General features: G+C 38.2%; 1 protein-coding gene across 10 annotated transcripts in view; it reads left to right on the top strand.

Annotated features, from left to right (window-relative positions):
- KIAA1217 overlaps nucleotides 1–13262 on the top strand; it is a 232825-nt gene that overhangs the window by 162862 nt on the left and 56701 nt on the right. For 9 of the 10 annotated variants that reach the window (XM_083376374.1, XM_083376368.1, XM_083376372.1 and 6 more), the window contains 3 exons: nucleotides 1060–1164; nucleotides 1625–1674; nucleotides 5850–6022. In XM_083376374.1, coding sequence (XP_083232500.1) covers nucleotides 1060–1164; nucleotides 1625–1674; nucleotides 5850–6022 — 328 coding nt within the window. The remainder of the gene's footprint in view (nucleotides 1–1059; nucleotides 1165–1624; nucleotides 1675–5849; nucleotides 6023–13262) is intronic. The other variant, XM_083376370.1, reaches the window with a different exon arrangement.

Raw genomic sequence — 13262 nt, 5'->3', positions numbered from 1 at the left:
CAGTATTGGTTCAACTAAAAAAGAAAGGACTCAGAAGCAAGTACAGAAGTATAACTTAGTGCTATGGCTGCTATAGTTCCTGCTCAAACATCTTTCCCTCCATACTCTGTCACTGAATGAGACATTGTCATCATCTCAATAATATTCTTATCTATATTTTCATTACACAGTAAACATTTTTATTGAATAATGACTTACTGTAAAGTAAGCACATGGAATAAAAAGATTGGAAGTATTTCCCTTGTAATTGTAACTTTCTCTTTTCATATTTGGGTTTGTTTAAACTTTGGTTCCTCAAAATGAGGCAAGGAAAACTCTTTGGGGGGGTGGTGGCAAAACAGGAGGAACCCTGTCAAGGGGTTTATATCATGAGTATAAGGTAGGGAGTGCAAGAACTTTAGAAGACTCGAGTGCGTCTTCCCTTTGAAGAAAGAAATTCCAACTTGGTCAAAAAAAGGAAGCAGTAGAAGCAACCAGACAAAGATAATTGACCAAAAAAAGCTAAGCTAAAATAGCTTAGACCAATGTTTCTCAACCTTGGAAATTTGGAAAGATGTGTAGACTTCAATTCCAAGAATTCCTCAGCCAGCTTGGGGAATTATGAGAACTGAAGTCTGCTTATTTTAAATTTGCCAAAGTTAAAAAAAATCGAACACTGTGGGATACAATATTATTTTTAAAAAATAGTTTTACATTTCTGATTGGTTCCCTTTGTCAATATTCAAATATTGACAAATATTTATTGACCTTGTTGGCTGGGAATTCTGGTGTCTAATCTCAGTATACATGGAATATTGTATGGTTCATGAGATAGCAAATAGCGCTCATAAGAGTCTTGGTTATAGTCATACAGGAATGTTGGGTTTGTGTGAGTGTGTTTGTGTGTGTGTGTGTGTGTGTGTGTCAACTGGCCTTTTGTCACATGATACATGCAAATGGATGTTCAAAAACTACAAAAGAAATTCCATGGTAACTTTCTGTGATCCTCATTCCCTTCAGAAAATCAAGTCATGGAAATGACTATGTTTGGCTTTAACCAAGGATTCTCTTGTCTTACAGAGAGAGGATGCAAGCCATGGAAAAACAGATTGCCAGTTTAACTGGCCTTGTTCAGTCTGCGCTTTTAAAAGGGCCAAATACAAGTAATAGCAAAGATCTCTCTAGGTAAAAAAACCCAAAATGAAATAAAACCATTAAATCTATTTCATTGTAATAATGTTCGTAATCACCATGGGGGGAGGAGGGAATGTTCCAGGACAAATCCTGACCATGTTGGCTTCACTTGAGTCAAAATTTCATCTTCACATTTTGGAAAGTTGGATAAAGTAGAAACGACAGTAATTCATGGAGATTTGCCCTATTCTTCTGATTAATTCTGATTCAATTAATCTTCTGGTGAAATTCCTTTATTGGTGGTGGAGCTCTACATTTTCTTTAAACCAGTATATTAAAGTGAGATCAGTAATTAAATTACAAGGTAATCTATATTATAGACAGGATATAATGTAATCTAGATTGTAATTATAAGCAAAATCATTGATGCTACATTGTTTAAATAGTTTATGTTATCTGACAACATCAAGACGATTCTAATGTAATTATTATCTACTTTTCTTCCATTTAGTGAGAAGATGGTAAAAACTGTAATTAGTAAGAGCAGTGCTGAGATGTCAGGTAAGCTTTCTTGTGATATGATAAGCACAACAGAATTCATTTTACCTTAAAGGAAATTCTGGGAATCAGCCTAAAAAATTTAAATGTCCCATAATATTTTCAACTGTTAATAATCTGGCCAAGGAATTTCACGAAACTGAAGAGAAAGCAAGATATTGTTTCTGCTAAATGTGAAGCATCCTATGATGATAGTCTTTGGCAGTATTGAGATTAATTGTTTAGTTTGTTTTCTTCTATACTTCTGAACAAGCATTGCAAAGACATTGTAAGTCTGTAATGCTGCCTTGGATTCCTGTGTTTTGGGGACAGTTATTATGGAATACTAAGAGTAAATTCAAGGAAAAAAATCATTTTTACTATATTGCCCCTCAGAATACAAGAATATACAAAATGTTGGTGCAAAGAAAAGGGCACAAAGGGTTCCATCTCATATCCTCCAGAAGTGTCCTGTCTCCTCGGGGAGTGTTTTACAATATACAACACCAGACAAATAAAAAAATTGGGCATGTAGTATAATTAACTTATCCTATCAGTCCAATGTCCATCTTTCTTGAACAAGTGTAGAGCTGCTTTTCCAAACTAGTGAAGAGCTGCAACATCTTAAAGTGTTTCAGAAAATGTATCATCCCTTTTTTTTACAATAGGCAATGATAAATGGGAAGAAGTGCTTTCTGGAAAAATGCTTTCAAGAATTTCAGCCTGCTATTTATATTCTATCACTAGGCCTGATATTTGAATGTGACTCTTCAGAATCATTTAAAGGCCTATCCAACGTGGCAAAATTGATTGATTTAATTAGATAAGAGAACATATCCCACTTGGTTTCTACCTAGAAACCACTTCTTAGTGCTTGAGACAGGAAAAAAAAAGAAATTTTAACTTTGGGTTTTGCTGATTAAGCTAGTTTAGAGGGCCAGTTGGTGATCTAGTGCAGCAATCCCCAATCTTTGTGGCTCCACGGACCAACAGCTGCGATGGGGGGAGGGGATAGTTTCATGTGTGCAGCCTAGATCTTGTGCATGCGAAAATGAAGCTTTGTGTGCTTGTCTGCCACTTCCGTGGTCTGGTTCCCAACAGGAGTTGGGGACCCAAAGTCTAATGGTTAGACCAGGCTAAAGACCGGGCATTCTAATCCCACTTTAGTCATGAAAGACAGTTGGGTGACTCTGGGCCAGTCCCTCTCTTTCCGTCCAACCCATCATACAGGGTTATTGTGGGAAAAATAAAAGGAAAAAGTATTAGATTTGTTTATCGCTTTGATAAAAATACAAAAGGCAGGATATAAATAAAATAAATACAGAAGAGAGAGAGGGGGAGACACACACACACACACACACACACACACACAGAGAGAGAGAGAGAGAGAGAGAGTCCTTATAGAAATGGCTAGTACCTGTTGATAAAGTAAAAAGTTGAACCTGCAATTTTATTTTGTATTTTACTGCACTGAAAAAGTTGGAAGTCAGATCTTTCCCTTTCCCATTTCCTTACTATTTTTATTTTCATTTGTATTTTATACCATGATAAATTCTAATAGAAAAGGAGGTACATGAAAAGAGATTGAGTTTTAAAAGAGACTGCATGAAGGCATCTATGCTGAATGTTGTCTTGCAGCCTCCTGGAAAGGCAGCATACCCAAGCCTTGAGCTCAGGAATTCTCTCTCTCTGTCTCTCTCTGTCTCTCTGTCTCTGTCTCTGTCTCTCTCTCTCTCTCTCTCTCTCTCTCTCTCTCCCTCTCCCTCTCCCTCTCCCCCTCCCTCCCTCCCTCCCTCCCTCCCTCCTTGTGCCTGCGGAGCTGCCTCTAAACATGGTGTTGCCCAGGGTTACATGTTTGAAGAGGCAGGCACAGCTGTGTGGGTGTGGTAGACTGGAAAAGAATCTACGTCTGCCATTATCATTTCTCCCGTGAAAGATTACGTAAGAGTCTTTTTTATACTACTGAAACATCATCCAGAACAAAAATACTGACTGAAAAACACATGACCTGTTGCAGAGAAACGGGCTATTTTCCCTCACCTCATTTTCCCTTTTAAAGATGGGGAATTCCTTCAAAAGCGTAATTACATGACAGAAAAACTATCCTTCAGATTTTTTTTGTATAGTTGGAATCAAGCCCATCTGCTGTTTCACTGATGTTCAAAATTTTGAAACAATGGAAAGCCAAAGCAGGAAAAACTTTGACTTCCTTTAAAACTAAATATAGTGAGGTTTGGGGCTTGAATTGAAAAATAAAAGTATGACCTAACCAGTCAAGAATGGACTCTATTGTAACAGGTTTGAGATTTTCTCACTACAATCACTCAGCACTATGTCCTGCCCAATTCTGGATTCTAGCTGATAATGAGGAAAGTAATGGAAGAAAATAATATGAAAAGAAAATGAATTACTCAGAACTAAGATGCGTTTTTCATGCTCTAACTATACCAAAAAAGAATAACCCTTGGAAAATAAAAAAATGCTTTAATTCCAAGACTTGTTTCCTCTTTAATTCTATGTCTAACTTTAAGATTTAGCATTTTTTTGAAAAAAAGTTTGTTAATCTAAAAATGTCATGTTCTCTCCTTTTGAGAAAACATTTTTGAATGGGCTTGGTCAATATTAAAAGCTTAGTTTTTCTTCTTAAAGATTTGCTGAATCAGGTGAACATGAGATATAGTTATAATTACAGGTTTTATTTATATGTTCTTCTAATGTATTTTCTTATGGTTTAAAGTTTTCATTTCCTTTTGTTCTTGTGTATAGTAAATAGCTTATTTTTATCTTAGATTATTTTATGTAGGTCTAAATATTTATTTTTATTTTATGAATTTCTTGTTTGAAAATGGATCAATAAAAAGCATAGGGGTTTTGTCAAAAAACAAAACAAAAAAAGAAGAAAATAAGAAAAATTATTATACCACTAATAGGATTGGTATAAGCCATAGTTAGGACTTAATGTAGGTTATCAGTTCTTCTTTTCCTCCTTCTTGGTTTGTACTTTGATGGATTATTTAGAGCAAATCTTAATCTCAATCTTAACAACTTGATGATGCTTGGACTTCAGCCATCAGAATTGCCCCGCCAGTGAGTTAGGGAATTCTGGCAGTTGAAGTCTACACTTCTTAAAGTTGCTAAGATTGAAAAACACTGGTTTAGAGAACGGTGTGGTGTGGCAAAGGCAACAAAATCAATAAAATAAATGTCAGGAAAGCAGAACAGATTTTATCCACCTATTGCCACTTTCTCTTTTTGGTGTGCAATACCTCTTTTCCTCTGGCTGGGTTCATCTAATATCATAATTTATGAAATGAACAAAAATTGCCTGGGTTGCACAATACCATAGTTCATAAACCAAGTGGATAGACACTCCAGAAATTGGACTGTGACCAAATCCAATTCTTACAAGGTTCATGTTGACTTCATGTAATGTGTGATTCTAGCCCATGTGTTTTCTGTTTTCTTACACTGAATTTGAATCTGCTCAATGATATCTTAGAATCAATATTAGATATATATTTAACTTCTGTCAGAAGCTGAAGGCACTGTGTGTTGTGCTCCTTGCTTGTATTGTTCCCCCATAACATTATCTCTGTGGAGTTGGGTGGGCTAAGAATATGTGATTAAAATCACTCAGGGAGCTTCTCTAACTAAGGATGGACTTCAAGATGACTCTAAGTCCCAACACCTTAACCAGTGGTGGGATTCAAATATATGAACAACCAGTTCTCTGTGTGGATGCCGCTTCTGGAAGTCCATTCTGGGCCTGGGCAACAAAAAAATTAGCTACCAGAGTGGTGCAAACAGGCTGAATCCCACCACTGACCTTAACTGTAAAACACACTGATTAACTGTATTTACGAAAAATATTTAGGCTTATAGATGATACTGGATTTGTCAGAATTTAGTAGGCCAATGATTAGATTTTATCAAATATCTGAGCAGCAAAAAAAATAATAATCCCAGTCTTGTTTACATTGTATATAAATTATCTTTTGACAATCATTCTCTTTTTGTTGTCTCATCTGTTCTCTGTCATCACATCAGTCAACCAATGTGTCTATTATATTCTAATTTCTGATACTGTTTTACAACGTCAAGTTTATTAAGTGATCCATTAATGATTAATGATCAAAAGAGGAGTAGGAGAGAGGGAAGTAAGGTTATTAATGGAGTCATTTGCCTATCTTTATTTTTAGGATCCACTCATGACTTCACTGGGAAGAATTCATTAGCAGAAGTTGAGATTTCCAGTAAAAGCCCCCGCCATTTTGTTCCATCAAACTCCGCAGCCATGCAGTTCAGTTTCCTTAACATGAAACACAACGTATCCGATCTCCGTCTCCAGCTTCTCCAGATAAGGCAGTTACAGGTATTGTTACACTAGAGAAGGCCTCCAGTGGGTTGCAAGCATATCTTTGTTTGCATTTTCAGACCCATCCACAAACTAAATCTTAGTTACCATTTGAAAATTCACTTTTCCTAATTTTGTAATATACTTTGCCAAAATTACCCTTGTTAGAAAATTATTTGCCCTCACTGTGTATGTGATGCAAAATTGCTGAGGAAGATAGATATACTTTTTGAAATGGGTACCAAAATGCAAACACATTTTAGTTTGAACTTCTTTAAAAAAACAAACCAAAAACCAAAGAGGTAGACATGATGGCATAAGCCTCAGAGAAATTTAATAGAATATGAATGAATGTGCCCTTTTTAGATTCCACAAAGTTTATGTTGTTTTTCTGTTGCAAATTAAGCAAATACATCTCTGAAAGTTACTCTGAATACTCTTTCAAAGCATTAGTATAAACATCAAATTAAAGACTTTGTAGAGGAAGGTAAGATCAATAAAGCAACAGTCACAAACCATAAAGATGTGGTTAAACAGTATTCTTACAAATTCTGGTTGCGTCTGCATTGCATTTGAATTTCCCAGAGGCTGCTAGGAAGAGCTGCTAGCTGTTTGTTCAGGGGGACTGAGGTGAAGTCCAGTGGAGCAAAGTATATTGTCATATAACTGAAATCTAAAACAGCAGTAGTACATCCTTGGTAAGTGCATCTGTGATTGCAATTTTATTTTAGAATATCTAGCTTAGTTCAGTGCAATACCTGTTTCACAGCTGTCCTTTGAGGTACTCTTCAAATTTAGATACTATCCTATTTGTAAGCAAATTGCTAGTTTACATGGACTTACTACTTATCTAGAGTTGGTAGTCTATGCTTTTAGGCAGAAATTAGGTGTCCAGTTCAGCCATTCTATTCTATTGAGCTGCCCCACTATCAGCACCCTCTACTAAAAAGATCCTGCAGGAGAAAGGCAGTATGGACAACCATGGGATCTGGCAGGATGAAAACGGTGAACCACAAACACAAGACTTTCATTGTGTCCCTGCATAACAGATACAGTGCCCTTGCTGACCTTAACAGGGATACTAAGATCAAGCTGGTTGTGATGACAATAATTCAGATGAGCAGGAGATTGTGGTCTGAGACGAAAAACTTGTTTTGGATAGGGGAAAGTGTGGATCAGGTATTACACACCAGTCATGCAAGAAGAGCATGGTATCTTAAAAAAAAGCACCTTCTGGTTGGTGATGCAATTTTTAAGGAATATCAATTTAGGAAAGGACGCAGAGCTTTTGAAAGAGGTCAGGTGTCTGCCAGGTGCTAATTGAGAGAAAGAAGAGGCGTATTTTTAAAATAGTCAAGAATGTCAGTAAGGACTGTGATATCTATACACCAACACACAGGATATGAAGAATAAACAGGGTGAATTAGAAATTCAAGTAAATGAGGACAGATATGATATTGTTGCCATTACGGAAACTTGGAGGGATGAAAGCCATAAATGGAATATATAGCTAGAAGGATTTAAATTATTTAAAAGAAACAGACCAAATGAAAGAGTTCCACTATATATAAGAAATAACTACATCTCTACAGAAATAGAGCACAACTATGCTGAAAATTTGTCTTTGGGTCAATATAAGGGGGGGGGGGGAATGACATTACGATAGGTGTATACTATAGGCCACCCAACCAAACAGAGAAAATAGATGAACTTTTTGCTAGTCAGTTAACTAAGATTTGTAGGAAGCACATCACAATAGTAATGGGGACTTTAACTACCCTGACATCAACTGGGAGACAAACTGTGCACCAAGTGGAAGATAAAACAGAAGTAACCTAGAACTAGGGAGAAATTTCCTGACAGTTAGAACAATTAATCAGTGGAATGGCTTGTGATACATACCAAACCCCCAGGAGCCTTCAAACATCCTGGGGAAGCCCCGACCCGGCAGCCGTTGACAGTTGACAGCTGTCAAAAGGCTGCCGGAAGAAACAACGCATGCGCGCAAACCCTCAGGCAGCCATTGACAGTGATAGCTGTCAAAAGAACTGCCGAAAGCAAACACGCACGCGCCAGGTCTGATCCAGCTGACAGCCGCCGGAGCTGTCAGCACAGCAGTCCCCAATCAGGTCCTCCAGCTGAGCCGGCCGCTCAGCTGAGAGGATTTCCCTAGCAGCCGACAACAGCCCCAGAGCTGTCAGACTGCCGCAAGACGATTGGCTGCCGCCCTAGCGGCGGGAAAGCACGGTTCACTGATTGGTTATAACGTTTGACAGTTCTCTATAAAAGCCGGTTTGTGTTTTATTTATTTTATTTATTTTAATTCCATTTATATCCCGCCCTTCTCCGAAGACTCAGGGCGTCTTACAAGCTTAGCAGTGTTGCCTGTCAGCTGTCCGGAGCTGAACTAAATAAACGTATGAACTTTGCCTACGGTCTCCCTCTCGTCCTTCGTGAGACAATTCACCTTGCCTCCAGAAGCTGTGGATGCTCCAACACTGGAAGTTTTCAAGAAAAGCCTGGACAGCCATTTGTCTGAAATGGTATAGGGTTTCCTGCCTGAGCAAGGGGTTGAACTAGGAGACCTCCAAGGTCCCTTCCAACTCTGTTATTCTGTGCTATTCTGTTCTGAATGTTGTTAGAATTTTTAAAAAGTGAGGAACTGACTGGTGAAAATGGAAGTTTACCCTTCCTCCATCTCACCAACCTGATAATATATGTTGTTGTGTCATCATGGAACGCTGCCTAATTTTAAAAAATACATGGCATCTAAGAGCTACATTGTACAGTATTTAAAATATATAGGTATAAGTCTACTTTTGGTTTTTACTTTAATTAAAGCAAGCTTATATTGTAACAGGATCTAAGAGTCCTAATGGAGTAAGTATGAGCCAGAAGCTCATGCTGCAACTGCCAAGAAAAGGCCGTGTAACTTCTAGGCTTCATCAATAGAGGAATAGTATCAAGATCACTGAGATATTAGTACCATTATATACTGCTCTGGTAAAACCACATTTGAAATACTGTGTCCAATTCTGATCGTCACAAGAGACAAAGAGAGAAATTTCCTGACAGTGAGAACAATTAATCAGTAAGAACGGCTTGCCTCCAGGTGCCCCATTACTAGAGGTTTTTAAGATGTTTTTGTACAGCAATTTGTTCAGAATGGTATAGGGTCTCCTGCTTGGGCAGAGGAATGGACTAGAAGTCCTCCAAGGTCCCTTTCAATATTGTTATTCTACAAGGTCATCTAGGTTGCTACCTATACTGCCACCTCTCTGGATTGTGCTCCTAGATTACCGTTTCCCAAACTCCTGTGGCTGAATAATTCATAAGAATTTTTTTATTGACTTTTCACATTTATCTAAAGATAAGAATCAGGATCTTATGTAGTGTGTTCTGTCTGCTAGAATGCCAACCAAATCATTAATTTTGTAAAGTAGACATGTTGAACTATTTAATCAGAACTATTATTATCTTCATTAATATGTTTTCTTTAGGATTCCTATACAAACATTAGTTTTTGTTTTATTTAGAGCCTTGGTCTACGTTTGTGCTCTTGTTCTGATCTTGTGAGGAGGTATTTATAATAGTTTAAAATTTAAATACTTCTTGTTACTTTAAGATATATTAATATCTTAAGGTACCTGTCCCCAACTCGGACTTCATTTTGCTAGAAGACATTTCACTTCTTATCCAAAAAGTTTCTTCAGTTCTGACTGAATGTGGGGAGAATGGAAGGATTTATATTCCTTGCAGTCATCTGGTCATTAGCCCTCTTTCTGAGAGTCTAACAACCACATGACTACAAGGAATATAAATCCTTCCATTCTCCCCACATTCAGTCAGAACTGAAGAAGTGAGACGTCTTCCAGCAAAACAAGAAAGTTGTCAGAATCCATTTATATCACATTCATAAATGTATGTTTAAAACAGACATGTCAAACACAAGGCCCGGGGGCCGGATGCGGCCCGCGAAGTGGTTTCATGTGGCCCACGAAGCCATCCTGGAAACAGTGAGGAACGGCCCCCACTGCCTTGGCCCTGGCCCAGAGACCCTCCTTCTGCCAGAGACCCCCAGATCTGTCCCACTCCTGCCCAGGCCCCCATAGGCACCCTTGATGGGAACGATGTAGAGCTGGCCATGCCCACCCAGTACTCCATACGCACTCTAGCCACGCCCACCCAGTAGGCCACGCCCACCCAGGCCACACCCACCCGTCCCCCTGAGAGCAACCGCAATGCTGATGCGGCCCTCAATGAAATTGAGTTTGACACCCCTGGTTTAAAACATTATTTCCCCCCCCCCATGGATTCTGCCATCTCCTGAGGAAGGGGGAGCGCATGTGGATTCAGCCAGCCTTAGGTTATTTCAGAGACCAAGGGAAATCTTTTGAACTGGGGGAACAAAAGGGAGGGTTAGGGAAGAAGGCATCTGGCCTGTGTCTCCATTTGAATCTGTAAAGGAAGAAGGCAATAACCATAAAGATTCGAAGTTCCCTTTTTCCCACGAAAGGGATGACATGAATTAAAATGATGGGGGCTGACCAAATGGGGTTGAGGGAAGGGGGGTTGAACCAGGAACTCTTTGTAAAGTTTCAATTTGTAAAACAATACCAAGTCCTGTCTTGTATTTCCACAACAAAGCATGTCCTAGTAAAAATTCCTTTTGGACTAGAACTGACTCCAAAAGTTTTTGTTTTCCTAAGACGTGGATTGGGGTGGGTCCTGACAAAAGTCTAGTTGCCATTTGAAAGAAAGCATCTTGGGGACAACCATGACCTGGATGACTGAGAATCTCCATAGACATCTTAAAGTATATGTTTTAAAGAATACAGTAAACTTGTGGAAAAGAATCTGAGGTATCTTTTTGCTTCAGTGATGTTGAAGTTAACACATTTTTCTCTCTCTTAGCATATATATAAATGTGGTAAGGGCATTTATTCAGTGATCCTGCATAATGCACAAGTGTTTATCTATGAAGCCAAGGTTGATTCTAAGGACATGTGCTTTCAGTGACCTTCATCATAAACAATAGAAGCAAGGAAGAATAGTTTGTTCTGTACTATGGCCAAATAACAATGAAGACAAATGTAAATATTTATGGAAAAGAGCTAAAGGCATCTTAATGACCAGTCTATTTCATTTGAGTACAAAGCATTGTCCTTTTGTTTTGTTGTGGGATTCTTTTGTTCTTCAGTGTGTTGTGGACAGGGAGGGGGAGGGTGGGGTAGTAAAAGCAGAAATGCAAGAAGCCATAATTGGCTTCAGTAGGGATAGGTAACAAAACAGCAGATAGACTGACAGAGATTATTATTTGGATCAGTGATCAGGTTAATGCATGGCATAATTAAAAACCTTGGCCTCTGTTCATTGTATGAGAAAGAGGGTTAAATCTCTTTGTCTAGCCAACCTGTAATGGGCTGAGAAGATCAATAATGCTACATCTGACAGTGATATCCAAAAATAGAATAAAAGTGATAAAGAGGACTTTCATAGTCAGAGACAGTACATGATAATAAACCTCTTCTATGAGTACAAACACCTACTCATGAGTTGATCAGTGGAAGATTTGAGAACAAGGTTTAGGGGAGTTATTTTTATAGCTAGTACTCAGCTTATGATTGTAACAAAGCCCAGAGTTCTCTTCACTGAGTCTTGGAATCTGGCCATATCCATATGTCAACTTCCATAGAAATACCTCTTTCTCCTGCCCATATGTGGTTTAAAAAAAAGGTTACTGGCCATTTTAGGAGATTTAAAAATGCACTGGTTTTTTTTTTAATTGATGGCAAAAATGAACCATCTTTTATGTGTCATTAACAAGCCCCAAATTGATTTAGTCAATTTAGATAAATGTTAAGTTGACTGACTCTTGGAGTCAGGAAGGAAGGACTCACTGGAGAAGAGCCTAATGCTGGGAAAGATTGAGGGCAATAGAAGAATGGGACGACAGAGAATGAGGTGGCTGGATGGAGTCACTGAAGCAGTAGGCGTGAGCTTAAATGGACTCCAGAAGATGGTAGAGGACAGGAAGGCCTGGAGGAACGTTGTCCATAGGGTTGCGATGGGTCGGACATGGCTTCGCAACTAACAACAACAACAATAACATAACTGACTGTAGGAATGCTGCAGTGGCCTCCCACCTATCTCCCCCACCCATATGCCAGGTTCCTGCGGCCTTTGAAATGCATTTAGCCATCCAAGGCAGCAGAATCTACTGGCTCATGGTGAGCTGTTAGAGCTTGTAAGCCGCCTTGAGTCTTCGGAGAAGGGCGGGATATAAATGGAATTAAAATAAATAAATAAATAAAAAATTATCTTGTAGAAAGGAAAGGCCCACACTGATAAATTAAAAATCTTTGTGGTCTGCAAAGGAATGCTGGTGGACTAATCAATGATTTGGTGACTAGAGGAGCATCTACAGTGTTGGAGCTTGTGGTCAGGGTATGCCATGGAGGCACTAGGCAACATGACTTTCAGGGCAGTGGTGGTGATTTTATTACTTTAAAAAAAAAGTCTGTGCTCTGTCCAAGGTAGGCTGCATGTACAGGCCTGGTCTAGAATTTATTTTGGAGCATTCCACTATCTAGAGCAGGCATGTCAAACTCATTTTGTTTGAGGCAACTTTTTATAAAAGAATTGCCATTAATTTGTTTTAATAAAATAATTTAAATCAATTTTTCACTTGATTTCAAATTAAAGGAATGAGATTTTTTTAGTACAATTGCCAAATGCAATAAACTGGTTTTAGGTATATGTTACTGGAAGGAAAAACCAATCCCTGTTGCATTACTGATCCCAGAGAAACATTTGCATGTATGCAGGTATCCTTAGGGTGCCATAGTTATGGATGAGAAATATTGGTTGCAAAGTTGGCATTTCTGGATGTAATACAGATATTTTGGACTTATTTTTCTTTCTTTGCATGTTTGATATTTTTAAAACGGCATATCCTACTGACTACGCTTATGCACATATGTAACAAGATCACTGCTTGTCCAAAATTTTACTATACAGATAATACCCCCAGAAATTATTTTAGCCTAAATTTTTAATAAATGTTGTTATTGATGTTAAGCTCACCAGGAAAAGCATCATATATATGTATATACTAGGTTAATTATTTAAAGACTGAAGTGCAACGTAACTAGATTCTAAATAATCTATTTTTCAAAACACACAACAGTCCAAACAGTAAAAGTAAAGTCCAAATTAAGAATATTTCATTCTTAAGAATTATTTAGATTCAAAATAG

The sequence above is a fragment of the Vipera ursinii genome (genome assembly GCF_947247035.1).
Source record: "Vipera ursinii genome assembly, chromosome: Z".
NCBI classification, from domain to species: Eukaryota; Metazoa; Chordata; class Lepidosauria; order Squamata; family Viperidae; genus Vipera; species Vipera ursinii.
Note: the sequence above shows the minus strand (reverse complement) of the source record. Positions and strands in the feature narration are given on the sequence as shown.